This window comes from Pleurodeles waltl, chromosome 4_1 (assembly GCF_031143425.1).
Source record: "Pleurodeles waltl isolate 20211129_DDA chromosome 4_1, aPleWal1.hap1.20221129, whole genome shotgun sequence".
Classification (NCBI taxonomy): Eukaryota; Metazoa; Chordata; class Amphibia; order Caudata; family Salamandridae; genus Pleurodeles; species Pleurodeles waltl.
This window is the reverse complement of record NC_090442.1, coordinates 451886858-451901392: the sequence shown is the minus strand read 5'-3', so window position 1 is coordinate 451901392 and position 14535 is coordinate 451886858. Positions and strand designations below refer to the sequence as shown.

At 50.0% G+C, this 14535-nt stretch overlaps 1 protein-coding gene across 1 annotated transcript; it reads right to left on the bottom strand.

The window, feature by feature from the left end:
• Positions 1–800: 800 nt before the first annotated feature.
• LOC138287162 (uncharacterized) lies at positions 801–1667 on the bottom strand. The gene has a single exon (XM_069227523.1). It carries the CDS (start codon positions 1665–1667, stop codon positions 801–803), a length of 867 nt encoding a protein of 288 aa, XP_069083624.1.
• Positions 1668–14535: the final 12868 nt, after the last annotated feature.

The following is a 14535-nucleotide window of genomic DNA, read 5'->3' as shown; positions in this document are numbered from 1 at the left end:
CACCCACCTACCCCCTCCGCCTCCTCACCTTCCGTTCCATGACCTTTGAAATTCCCCAGCAGCTGCGTCCCCTACGGCCCCTCCCGCCTCCCCCCTCCTCATCTTCACATTCCGTTCCTTTGCTTTCAAATTCCCCAGCCGCTGCGTCCCCTGTGGCCCCTCCCGCCTCCCCCTCCTCCTCCTCACCTCCCATTCCTTTGCTTCCAAATTCCCCAGCTGCTGCGTCCCCTGCGTCCCATCCCGCCTCCCCCTCCTCACATTCCGTTCCATTACCTTGGAAATTCCCCAGCCGCTGCATCCCCTGCGGCCCCTCCCACCTCCCCCTCCTCACCTCCGTTCCATTACCTTTGAAATTCCCCAGCCGCTGCATCCCGTGCAGCCCCTCCCGCCTCCCTCCTCCTCACCTCTGTTCCATTACCTTTGAAATTCCCCAGCCGCTGCGTCCCCTGCAGCCCCTCCCACCTCCCCCTCCTCCTCCTCCTCACCTTCCGTTCCTTTGCTTTCAAATTCCGCAGCCGCTGCATCCCCTGCGGCCCCTCCCGCCTCCCCCTCCTCATCCTCACATTCCGTTCCTTTGCTTTCAAATTCCCCAGCCGCTGCATCCCCTGCAGCCTCTCCCGCCTCCCCCTCCTCCTCCTCACCTTCCGTTCCTTTGCTTCCAAATTCCCCAGCCGCTGCGTCCCCTGCAGCCCCTCCCACCTCCCCCTCCTCCTCACCTTCCGTTCCATTACCTTTGAAATTCCCCAGCCGCTGCATCCCGTGCAGCCCCTCCCGCCTCCCTCCTCCTCACCTCTGTTCCATTACCTTTGAAATTCCCCAGCCGCTGCGTCCCCTGCAGCCCCTCCCACCTCCCCCTCCTCCTCCTCCTCACCTTCCGTTCCTTTGCTTTCAAATTCCGCAGCCGCTGCATCCCCTGCGGCCCCTCCCGCCTCCCCCTCCTCATCCTCACATTCCGTTCCTTTGCTTTCAAATTCCCCAGCCGCTGCATCCCCTGCAGCCTCTCCCGCCTCCCCCTCCTCCTCCTCACCTTCCGTTCCTTTGCTTTCAAATTCCGCAGCCGCTGCATCCCCTGCGGCCCCTCCCGCCTCCCCCTCCTCATCCTCACATTCCGTTCCTTTGCTTTCAAATTCCCCAGCCGCTGCATCCCTTGCAGCCTCTCCCGCCTCCCCCTCCTCCTCCTCACCTTCCGTTCCTTTGCTTCCAAATTCCCCAGCCGCTGCGTCCCCTGCAGCCCCTCCCACCTCCCCCTCCTCCTCACCTTCCGTTCCATTACGTTTGAAATTCCCCAGCTGCTGCGTCCCCTCCCGCCTCCCCCTCCGGCCCCTTCTGCCTCCCCCCTCCTCCTCCTCACCTTCCGTTCCATTACCTTTAAAATTCCCCAGCCGCTGTGTCCCTTGTGGCCCCTCCCGCCTCCCCCCTCCTCCTCCTCTCCTCGGTTCCATTACCTTTGAAATTCGCATGCCGCTGTGTCCTCTGCAGCCCCTCCCGCCTCCCCCTTCCTCCTTCTCACCTTCTGTTCTTTTGCTTTCAAATTCCCCAGCCGCTGTGTCCCCTGCGGACCCTCCCGCCTCCCCCTCCTCACCTTCCGTTCCCTGGCTTCCAAATTCCCCAGCCGCTGCGTCCCCTGCGGCCCGTCCCGCCTTCCCCCTCCTCACCTTCCGTTCCATTACCTTTGAAATTCCCCAGCCGCTGCATCCCCTGCGGCCCCTCCCGCCTCCCCCCTCCTCACCTCCGTTCCATTACCTTTCAAATTCCCCAGCAGCTGCGTCCCCTGGGGCCCCACCCCCCCAGCCTTCCCATTCGTCCAGCCCTCCCTACTCCCAGCTGCCACTCCCTCCCTCCCCTCCATTTATGTCAGCCGCGGCATGGTAACGAGGAGCAACCCTTGACCCTGCTTCAGCAGGCAGGTCGCTCCCCGCTAAGCTGCCCAGCGCCACATCCTCACCTCCGTTCCATTACTTTTGAAATTCCCCAGCCGCTGCGTCCCCTGTGGCCCCTCCCGCTTCCCCCTCCTCCTCCTCACCTTCCGTTCCTTTGCTTACAAATTCCCTAGCCGCTGCGGCCCCTGCGCCCCTCCCACCTCCCCCACCCCCTCCTCCTCACCTTCCGTTCCATTACCTTTGAAATTCCCCAGCCGCTGTGTCCCCTAAGGCCCCTCCCACCTCCCCCCTCCTCCCCCTCACCTTCCGTTCCTTTGCTTTCAAATTCCCCAGCCGCTGCATCCCCTGCAGCTCCACCCGCCCAGCCTTCCCATTCGGCCAGCCCTCCCACCTCCCAGCTGCTACTCCCTCCCTCCCCTCCATTTATGGCAGCCGCGGCACGGAAGCGCAGTGGATGCGTGTAGCGGGCGCGCCGCTGGCACGCCAAAGGCAAGCCCGTCCGCACCAAGACCGCGCCCAACGCCAGTCCCCCCGGCCCCCTCAGACAAACCTACTCACCCTCCACTCACTCAACCCAGGCCCTCACCCCATCTGCACCCTTTCCAGCCCCACACACACTCATGGCCCCTTCACCTGCCTCACCTGTCATTTCTCCTGCTCCTCATCCCTCACACCACACACCAACCACAGTGACCACCCCGACAACACACACAACTTCCCCAACGCAACACACACCTGCTCTGCCCCCACCCCCACCAACCAGCCCCGCAGCACACCACCCCACAACCACAACACCCTCATGCACCACACCAACACCACCCACCACAACCATCTCAACTGCCTGCTCCTCAACACCCACTCCCTTCACAAACATGCCATAGAACTCTGGGACCTCATTACATCACACTCACCTGACATCGCCTTCCTCACGGAAATCTGGACCAACCCCTCTTTGGAACCCGACATAGCCATCGCCACCCCAAAGGGATACAAACTCCAAAGCAAAGACCGCCTCACCAGGCCAGGTGGTGGCATCGCCATCCTACACAGGGACACCATCAAAGTCACCACCAGCTCCCAAGACACTATCGATAACACAGAACACATGCACTTCCTAATCCACATTAACAACAACTCCACCCTCAGAGGTACACTAATCTACAGACCACCAGGACCACGCACCACCTTCTGCGACACCATTGCCGACACCATCAGCTTGCACGCCCTCACCTCCACAGACTACATCCTCCTCGGTGATTTCAACTTTCACTTGGAGAATCTACAAGACCACAACTCTACCTCCCTCATTGACAAACTCACCAACCTCGGGCTCAAACAACTGGTCACTGCACCCACCCATTCAGCAGGACACACGGTCAACGCAATTTTCACCACAAGCCAACACATAGCCTACACCCACATCACCAAACTCCTCTGGACTGACCACCAATGCGTCCACTTCTCCTTCACCAAACCCCCCACACACCACGATCAACACACCACACCCTACCGCATGTGGGAGAAGATCCCCACAGAATGCCTGAACTCCCAACTGGCTCACAAACCCCCCACACCAACGACCCCAACACAGGAGCACACAACCTCTCAAAATGGATCACTACCTGCGCAGACACACTAGCCCCCCTCAGAAAACACATCGCCACCCGCAACATCAAGAACGCCCCATGGTTCACCCCCGAACTCCAAGACTCCAAGCGCAAATGCCGCCTAGTGGAGAAAATATGGCAACAAGAACCCTCTACAACCAACTTCTCCACCCTCAAAGCACCCATCACCAACTCATACGCACCGCCAAAAGAGATCACTACAAGACACGCCTTGACAACAACTCTCAAAACAGCTAAGAACTCTTCTCCATCATTAATGAACTAGCCAAACCCAAAGCCAGCAACATAGACCCCTCACACACACAGGCCCTATGTGACGCCCTCTCCAACCACTTTCACCACAAAATCCTGGACATCCACAACAGCTTCATACCACACACACCCACCACACACACCCCTCACTCACCCAACTCAACCCCCACTCATGACCCCCCCACCACACTCACCACCTGGGCCCCCATCACACACGAAGAAACCAAAAAACATGAACTCCATCCACTTCGGATCCCCCTCCAACCCCTGCCCACATCGCATCTACAACAAAGCCAGCCCAACCATCGCCCCATACTCCGTGACATAATCAACTCCTCTTTCGACTCCGCCACTCGAAGCACGCGGAAATCACCGCTCTCCTAAAAAACCCAAAGCCGACCAGTAGACCCCCTCCAACTATCGCCCCATCTCCCTCCTCCCTTTTCCCACCAAGGTTGCAGAGAAACTAGTCAACGCCCACCTATCCCTGTTCCTTGAAGAAAACAACACTCTTGACCCCTCACAATCTGGGTTCCGCAAGAACCACAGCACGGAAACTGCCCTCAGCGCATGCACTGACATCAGGACCAAAGTCGACAAAGGCAAGACCGTTGCACTCATCCTCCTAGACCTCTCCACAGCCTTTGACACGGTGTGCCACCACACACTCCGCACACGCCTCCACAACATAGGAATTCGCCACAAAGCCTTAGAATGGCTCACCTCCTTCCTCACCGACCGGACCCAGAGAATCCGCCTTCCACCTTTCCACGCCACCGCTACCAAGATCATCTGCGGAGTCCCCCAAGGGTCCTCCCTCAGCCCCGCACTCTTCAATATTTACATGACCCCCCTAGCCAACATCCTCTGATCACATAGAATCACTATCCTCTACTACGTAGATGACACCCAACTCATCCTCTCCCTCACCCACAACCCCACCACCGCCAAAACCAACCTATACGCTGCTCTCCTCGACACCGCCAACTGGATGACAACTAACCACCTCAAGCTTAACTCCAACAAAAACGAGATCATCATCTTTGGCCCCAACAAAACCATATGGGATGACTCCTGGTGGCCCACCACCCTAGCCCCCGCACCCACTCCTGCAAACCGCGCATGCAACCTCAGCATAATCCTGGACCCCCCAGAGACCAGGAAGACAGTCACCCATGCACTCATCAGCAGCAGACTAAACTATGGTAACGACCTCTACGCCGGCACCACATTCAAACTCAAAAGCAAACACCAGAGCATCCAGAGCACAGCCGCACGCCTCGTACTTGGCCTCCCCCACCACAAACGAATCTCACCACACCTCAAATCCCTTCACTGGCTCCCCATAGACAAGAGAATCATATTCAAGATCCTCATCCACGCACACAAATCCCTCCACAACACCGGCCCAACCTAACTCAATGACAGAGTGAACTTCCACACTCCCACCCGCAACCTCCGATCAGCCGACCTCGCCCTTGCCACAGTCCCCCCGCATCCAACGCACCACCACAGGAGGCAGATCCTTCTCCTACCTCGCCCCCAAAACCTGGAACTCCCTCCCCACCAACCTCTGCTAAACCAAAGACCTCCTGCTTTACAGAAAGACCCTCAAGACATGGTTGTTTGAACAGTGACCCTCCTTGCCCCCCCTTGCCTCCCCCAAGCACCTTGAGACCCTCACGGGTGAGTAGCGCGCTCTTTAATTTTTTTTGATTGATTGATTGATGGTGCCCTGCTCCAACATCTGGCCAGCTACATCTGATTCCCCCAATGTGCAGAACTGCCCACTGTCAAGGCTGCATTCTACGGAGTGGCAGATGTCCCTCATGTCACTGGGGCCATTGATGGCACCCACATTGCCCTGGTGCCACCCAGAAACAGTTAACAGGTCTATAGGAACTGCAAAAACTTTAATTCAGTTAACGTGTAGGTGGTGTGTCTTGCGGACAATATATCTCCCAGGTGACAGCCAGGTTCCCAGGCTCTGTGCATGATTCCTTTATCCTGCAGAACAGCAGCGTCCCACACATGATGGCACCACTTACGAGGGACCGGGCCTGGCTCATCTGTATGTGCCCCTGCATATGTGTGCCCCTCAGCTCTCTGCACTCTAGTGTACCTGCCCTATCGCTCTCCCGGTCTTGACATGCCTCTTACCTCTGTGCACACAGGTGACTCTGGCTATCCCAACCTGCCCTGGCTCCTGACACCCAAGAGGCATCCAACTACAAATGCAGAGGACTGTTACAATGAGGCCCACGGTCGTACCAGATGTGTCATTGAGAGGAGCTTTGGCCTGCTGAAGGCTAGATTCCTGTGTTTGCACATCTCCTGGAGTGCCCTGCCCTCAACCCACAGAAGGTCTGCCAGATCATTGTGGACTGCTACATGCTGCACATTCTGGCCTTGAGGCGTCACATCCCATTGCTGGATGCAGCGGAGGGTGCAGCTCTACCAGTGGCTGATGAATGGGACATGGTGAGTGATGAAGAGGAGAATGATGAGGATGCATCTGAGTCCAGGGAACAGCTGATTCAACAGTACTTCAACTGAGATGCAGGTATCTGTCAACTGCCTGGTATGTGCACTCTATGACTGTCTTCCTTGTCCCTGCTACCAACTGTTGTCTGTGACCACTGATGGTATTGGTTTTAGATCTGCCTCTGACTGGGTTGGGGGGTGTCACATGTGCCCATGACTTAGGTAGTCACAGGTCAGGCCTCTAGTCAGGCAGCTGTTGTGCTGATGCACTAGTGCCCTCAACGTGTATGTACAATGTTCCCTGAGCTGCCACTTCAAGTGCTATGTGTGTGCCACACAGGGTTGTTGCATCTGTGCAGCATCTATCCTGGGAGTCGACATTTGGTGGCAGTGCTACATTGTTGTAGGTAGCAGTGGGTTTGGGGTCAGGTCTGGTGCTGGGTTCTGTGAGGGTGAGACCATTGGGTCGGTATGTGTTGTTTTTGTATGTTGGTACTGGCCATATGGTTGTGGACTTGACTGCCATATCTGCCTTGGATACCTGTTCCTACAGTGCATTTGGGTTAAGTTGTCATCTCTGACTCCTTCTGTGATTGTTGTCCCTGTCTTGCTCTACTTTCAAGACATTGCAGTGGTGTACTCTGGTCCCTGCCTGACCTGTTGCCTCCCTTGACACATATCTCCAGTCACTGGCCATGATCGACCTCCCTGCATTTTGATCCCCCCTCTGTCACCCTCCCATGTACATGCTGAGCAATGGGCTGCCAGTTGCACATGTATTGGCAGTTCCATTCGACAAATAAAGATGTAGGCAATAATTGTGCTCAATGGTGTTTATTAGGGAGGGACAAGAGTGGGGTCATGGCGGATGAGATCATTAGAGTGGTGAGTCCAGCTATGGGTAGTCCAGGTCAAGCATGCTGGCCATGGGAAAACAGAGACATGAGAGTGGACAGTGGACAGGGTGTCTCAGTCACACACAATGGAGAATGTTCAGGAGAGGGTCACTTTCTGACGGTGGTCGTGGTCTTGGCATCATGTCCGGCTGGATGCCTAGTTGGATGTCCTCACTTGCATGGGGGTTCCTCAGCTACAGGGCTAGGGGTGCTTGAGTGCTGCTGGTCCTGTGGAGGGGCTTCCATACCTTTGGCTGCCACTGATGTGGAGGTCTTGAATGGGATGTGGCCAGTAGAAGGGGCCTGCTGGTAGGTGATGGACTCATGCATGATGGTGGTTAGGTCCTTGAACACCCCTGCTATGGTGGCCATGGTGGCATTGTGGGCCTGCCACTGTTGCATGGCCTCCTGATTGTATTCCCCCTGCTGCCTCTGGGTTTCCTGCACAGTAGTGAGGATCTGGGCCATTGTGTCCTGGGTCGGCTGCTATACACCCAGGACTTGGATGAAGGCCTCCTGCGCAGTCAGTTGGTGTGGCTACCCTGAGCCTTGAACCACGGTTCCCCTCCTTCTACCCCTGGCCACCTGTGTCTGTACACTTGGCACAGTGTGCCCACTCCCAGTAGCACCCGGGCCTTCATTGTTTGGTGTGTGTGCCCTTGACTCTGGCCCCTGTACTATAGGGCACACCTCTGATAGTGAGTTCCATGGGGCACAGGTTTGGGGTTCAGGGGCTGGCTGTGGTGTTGTTGCCACATGGGTAAGGGTCATCTGGAGTGTCCAGGGTGGGTCTATTGTTGGAGGACTATCCAGTAGTCCCAGATTGCCCAAGCAAGTTGTTCCCATCCAGACATCCAGTGGGGCCTTTACTCTGGGGAGGGCTGTCTGAGCCTGGCATCATCTGCAGGGTGATAGTGCAGGGGTACCTGTGGATGGAAACTTTAGAGATTAGTTGTGTGACTGTAGTTGTTATGTCCCTGTGTGATGCATGCAGTGGCTCGACTTGCTTACCAGTGATGGCAATGACAGCTGCTGCACTGGAGACATTGATTTGGTATAAGGGTTTGTGGCATGGTTTACATGAGGCATGGTGGTTGTGGATGGTGGTTGCCATTGCGGTCATTGCCATGTATTGGGGCAAAGTCATGGCAGCCAGTTGGTGTGGGCTGTGGTATGGTTGTCCATGCAGATGTTCCACTGTGCAGTGGGTCTGTGGTGTGTTGCTGTGTGGGAGCTGTGGTTCTCCACCATTGTGGTTGTCATCTGTGCATTAGGAGTGAGTGAGTAGGGATGGTGGGAGTGGGGTAGTGCGGCATGAGGAGGATGGACGTAGGGTGACTGAGATGGGTGCAGTAGGGTAGGTTGTAGTAGGTTGGAGGGTGGTGGGTGTGGGGAAACATGCAGGGCAGGGGTGGATGGTGCTTGGGGGGTATTGTTGACTTACCAGAGTCCACTGGTGGTATGGTGGCGCCATTTTGCAAGCCGATCTTGGCCAAAAACCACCAAACTCGTAATGAGGGCCTTTGTGTTATGGTGAGAGAAAGCAGCTTGCACCGTAAGACGTGAAAAGCCTCCTCTATTCCTCCTACTCCAGGCAGCTAGAGGTGCACCAAGACAACGGACTCCCTTGCCCCTTTACAACTCTTGGATATTGATGCGAGTCCAAAGATTTGGCCTTGCACCAAAGTCATTGCTGTCTAGCATACAGCACTAACTCATTGATCTAGCATTCTGGTCAGCAGGCTATGGAAAGAGTTGGCGTTATTGAGTTCCTAGCGACAACGTGCCTTTATATTACACAAAATCCCTGTCACCTTTTAAGAAAGTGGTACATTCAGTGACTCACTTGATAGGATAATTGCACAAAGATTAACTTAGAAATTCAAATTCTGAGAAAGATTTACGTTTCTCAATCTAGCACTTTTTCTTAACACTCTAAATGTATTGCTTAGATCCATTACGGTCCCTGACACTTACTTGTTTGTAATCTGTATCGTACAATACACATCAACAAAAGTCCTGGGCATTTGGAGAATGTAACCATTAACAATGAACAACATCAAAACTTTACCCCAGTTCCAAACTTTGCCAGCAAACGTTTCAATCGAGATTAGGACGTAAAACAGCTTGATAGAAATGCTTTGCTCTAACTGTTGGAAGTATGAGTGAAAGGTTGCAGATAAGCTGAAGAGCGCAGAAGGGAAACATGTTGGGAACGCCAAATGTTTAGTATCTAATTTGCTTTTGGAATGCCAAAGAAGCACCATAAATACTTACCATCTGCCAATTTAATTAAGCCCCTAGGGTGGTTACACAGAGAAATGTCCTGCCCGAGATAATTTACGGGCTTCAGGCAAAGAAGGCCTGTAGAAAAGAACACTATCCCAATGCCTTTGACTATTTAGACTACAAATAAACAATTAACACTTTATGCGCTTTATTCTCATTGAAAAAAAACCACTAAGTAATAACAGTGTTCTATGGGCCATGGTGGTGCAGGTCAAATTTGCAGTTACGAACGCTGGGAGAGATGTTCCTTGCCCACTGACGAAGAACTTCACTGACATTGAAAATGCATTTGATTCAGTCAGTCAGTCAGTTCAAACTTTATTTGCTGTGCTTCTACAACATTAAAGCACAAAACAAAACGGAAAATGCAAATATATAAATAAAACAGATCAACAATCAGCAATCATAAATACACAATATAGATGCAAACTTATTAATAAAAGAGGGAAGTAATAAAAATTATTTAAAAACAATGATAAAAGGGACCAGCCTATATAGGGCTTCAATATACCGACCTTATTGATTTGCAGTGCAGAGATACCATAGCTTGGTCCATATTTTCTTAGCAGGGAGACCCTCCATTACACTGAACTTACATCAACGGGCCACATGGCTAGGGTGACATCTGCACACTTCCGACTAGGAAAAGGGACTGGACAGGGCTGCCCAGTATCCTGTCTCTGATTTGCGGTGTGCATAGACCCCCAGGCTTGTTGGATCAGGACTACTAGTGGCAGGGCTGGCCTCGAACGGAGGCAGATTTCCTTGTATGTGGATGATGTCCTACTCTATGTTCCTGACCCTGTGGCATTCTTAGGCCTCCATCTTGAAATGGCTGAAATGTTTAGAGACAACTTGGCTTATTGGGCAAATGGGTACTCTTCCAGATCAATTAATGGGACCAGGTGGGCACTATTCCTGTCTCTGATGGCTTTAAGTATTTCAGTGTGTATATATATTATATCACGCACGGCAAAGAGTGCTTCTGGGAGAGGAATCTGGAGCCACTACTGGAAAAACTACATGAGGATGTGACAAGATTGAGGTCGCTTCCTGACATTCCATGGCAGAGTGGTCATTTTCAAAATGATTACCCTCCCAAAACCCTGTACATTATGCAGATTACACCTTTCACAATCCCGGAATCCTTCTTCCTCTGACTAGATAAAGAGGTACAATGGCTCATCTGGGATGGAGAGGCCCCACGGATAGCTCTGAAAATGCTCTTCTAGTCAGTATACAATGGAGAGAGTGCTCTCCCATACATTCAGATGTTTTATTGAGTCTCGCAGCTCATGGTAATTAATGACTGAGTAAATGCCACAGGATCTAACAGTATGCCTGGATAGGTGCTTCATGGTGGAGCCTACTTGGAGGCACTTTGGCCATAATGAAGGGAAATGAGCGGGACTACCGGCGATGGCACAGGTGGTTCTAGCAACATGTTCTAGCAACATGGGACAAAGCGAGGACATGTGGGCTGGAAAGGGAGAGTCATCAAGACACCACTATGGAAAGTTAAAACCTTGTGAGAAGTCAGTATACCGCAGGGCTTTGCCTGCTGTGATGTGATTGGCAATTCCAGAATGATGGACGTAGTGGAGGATGGGGCAATTAAGTCATTTTAGTAACTAAAAGAAGTCTACAAACTCCATACCTATACCCAGCTTCAATATGCCCTACATGCCAAGACGGTGGCCTGGTCTAACCTCTCTGACTTGTCCCCTCTTGATAATCAATTGGTAGGTGGCCCATTCAGAAGAGGGCAGTCCCTGCTACACATTAAGTAATCAACAACAGTATCCCTGATAGTCTCAAGAGTCTCATGCGATGATGGAATTGAGACAAGGGCAATATGAAGGATGTAGACCTAGAGGCAGCACTGATACACCCCTCGCAAGGTGGCTATCAGAGCATGTTTCTGTTTGAAACAGCTGAAGATGCTACACAGAGTGTACATAGCCATGAACAGACTCCACAAGATGGCGAAAATACCCACATCAGATTGCTTGTGATGTGGTCCTTCTTCCACACATTGTGGGAGATCACTGAGATTGGTAAATACTGGGGGAGTATACTGAGGGAATTGGGTGACATATTGAAAGAGGATATTATGCACAACCCCAACTTCATCCTCTTGGGAGACCCCGGAGGTTTTGTTGTGCTCACTGGGCCTAGTGGTGGCAAAAAGAGGCATAGCACAGGTATCAGTTCTTTAGGTGATGCCCACCAAAGCACCCAATGCAACGCAGAGATAGACACATGCATGAGAGATGAAAACATGGTCTAAAGCCAGAGGGTGACCTAGAAAATTTGAGAAGATATGAGGCAGGTGAAGGGAATTCTACTTCCTGAGACTGGTGGGTTCACTGACATCCCAGGGTGAGACACAGATACCAAACAACTGGGCACATGAAGCTGGGTGCCTTCACACCCCTGTAGCACAGGATACACCCTGGTGCTGCTCCTCTGACTTGTACATCTCTGCTCAGTGAAATGTGGCTTGCTCAACATGTGTGTTTATACACAAAACATTAATAAAAGGCATTGATCAATTGTTTACTGAAGGGGAATTCAGTAACATTTAATTGAGGGGGGGGCATGTGTAAATGAGATCCACTTTGGTTGATTATTAATTTATATGCTTAATAGGTTTGTATTTTGAGATTTTATTATGATTGTTTTAGCACTTTAAATAGATGGATCTGAATTAAGCCAAGGAAACTTAATTTAGAATGTACATTTTTTAGATTAAATTTTGATTATTTCAGGAGATGAAATGTTCCATGGTATGATGTCATGCTGCTGCCCTAAGAAGGGTTTTAATGCTACTAAGGAGCATGGTTAAAATTAAATTAGTCGCGTGAAAGTGTGCTGTCATATGAAAGTGCAATTGACTGATTCATATATTGTATTTTGTAGTAGTACTTCAGCAGCACAATTTATTTACGACAAGATGCAATTCACAAATCTCTGGTCAGACATTTCCAACCTGTAGCTTTACGATCTTTTCTGTACTGACATCTCTGCCACCGTTGTGGAGATACCACACATGCATGTATACGCTTTACTGATAAATATGAGAGAGAGAAAGAGGAGTGGTTGGAAAATGGTGAAAAATTACTTATAAATGTCAGAAGGGGTCGAGGGTAGTAATACCAATAACAATAAGTCCAAAACACACAAACAAAAGAGTAAGACAATTGTTGTTTAGAAAATACACTTTCAATTCTACCACAGCTCTAATAGGGCCACAACAGGCTCTAATGTACTCCAGCCAAGCTCTAGAGTAAAACAAACACCGCAATGTCCAATCACTGGTACTCCAACACACTCCAAAACAAAGAAATGTAAGCAGCAAGGAACTCTAAGGAAAAAACTGAAAAATTAAGGAAAATATTCTACTAGGACTTTTAGAAAAATATGCAACTATTTCTTACATTTTTAATTTAGAAATGTGTATAAATCATATATCAATAAAGGTTACAAAACATAAAACACACCTACTAATGTATGGGCGATTGGCTGGTGACTCAGGGCTCCACTACCCATCTACAGATGAAACTCAATATATCACCCACCAATCACATACAGTCTGCCAACGGAAGAATTTAACTCCTACACCAAACAACTTTTTTAGGTTTATTTTGTCGGTAAAAAATGTTGAGGAACAGGGGATTTACAAGCAAATGTCAACAGTTTTGGCATGTCCCAGAAAGCAGCCATTGTCAGAATTTGCTTTTCTTCTGAAGTAATCCATGACATGGCTGCAGAGCAGCAGTGAGAGTCTGCAAATACTGCCTGTATCCTATTTCATGACCACTGGATCATTTAAGAGGTTCTGTTCAGATAATATACGCATCTCAAAGGCAAGCTATTCTTGATGCTTGCACCAATTACTGAGATGCATCACAACAAGAGTGCACTAATGTATTGCTACGTCACAAAGGAAAGGCAAAGTGTTGTCAGGGGATTCTATGTGTTTGCACTTCAGCCGTCGCACCACAGTGAACAGGTTTTCAACAACAGCCACAATGAGAGTTATTTATAGACCAGTTCCCTGACTTGCAGAGATTCAGAGGGTCCCAGAGTGCAGAATGAAAACGAGGTCATGATATGTAGGAGCAGGATTGACTAGTATTGTTCATGTGAACTTCTAGGTTGGTTGTTGCAGTTATGTGTTTTCACGTCATCTTGTCAATGGTGAAGAGCGGACTATTACTCACCCAAATTGACTACCCTTAGAAAATACTGTTTCACTACCATGTCAGAATATATATAATACGATGTTCAATTAATAATGCACCTACATTTCCCTTTCACTCTCATTTACCGTGTTTACATTTGTACATTGAAAGAAAATAGTTCAGATAGTATGCACATGTATGTGAGAGAGCGTAGCTTATAGAATCTATATTAACATGAAATGTTTATGAATCAATGTGACGATACCGCATAGAAACTATAATAATAGTAATTTTGCTTAGACGTGCGTTTAAATAGTGACCACGAGGAGTGGCCACCAATGTATACGTAGACTAACAATAATAACCAAAATGTTTATATTATGTTTAAATAAGTTTATACTAATGTTTGCGTTATTAAATCTGTATTGAAATCCTCATAGGCCTTAACTTAGCATGAGCCGAAGCTTAGCTGCCCTGGCTCTCATATTAAATGCATTTTTCTATTTTTCAGTGTGCTGACTCACAAGGGGCCATGACCCTTCTTGTTCTTTTTCTTCAAACTTGTAAGATGAATGTAACCATGTTGGATCCGTTCTCATCACTTTCTCTTGTTTACAGAATAAATGTTAAAGTAAATTGAAACAATGTAGATTAATGTAATGTACAAGGTCATTCAAACCAGTGAAGACAATGGAACTACTGACCAAAAGATGTGCAAAGAATTACAAAAGGATGAAATCATACCGGACGTACCACCTCTGAAGACGAATCAAAGACTTGTAAAATAATATGGGGTGAAAAATAGGATTACCTAATTTGTTTTATGATAGGTTAAAGATAGTGGGGTATAGAAAATGTCCAATAGAATTTTGGGGGAATGTACAACGAAAAAGGGATAAAAACCCATGTCACGGGGAGT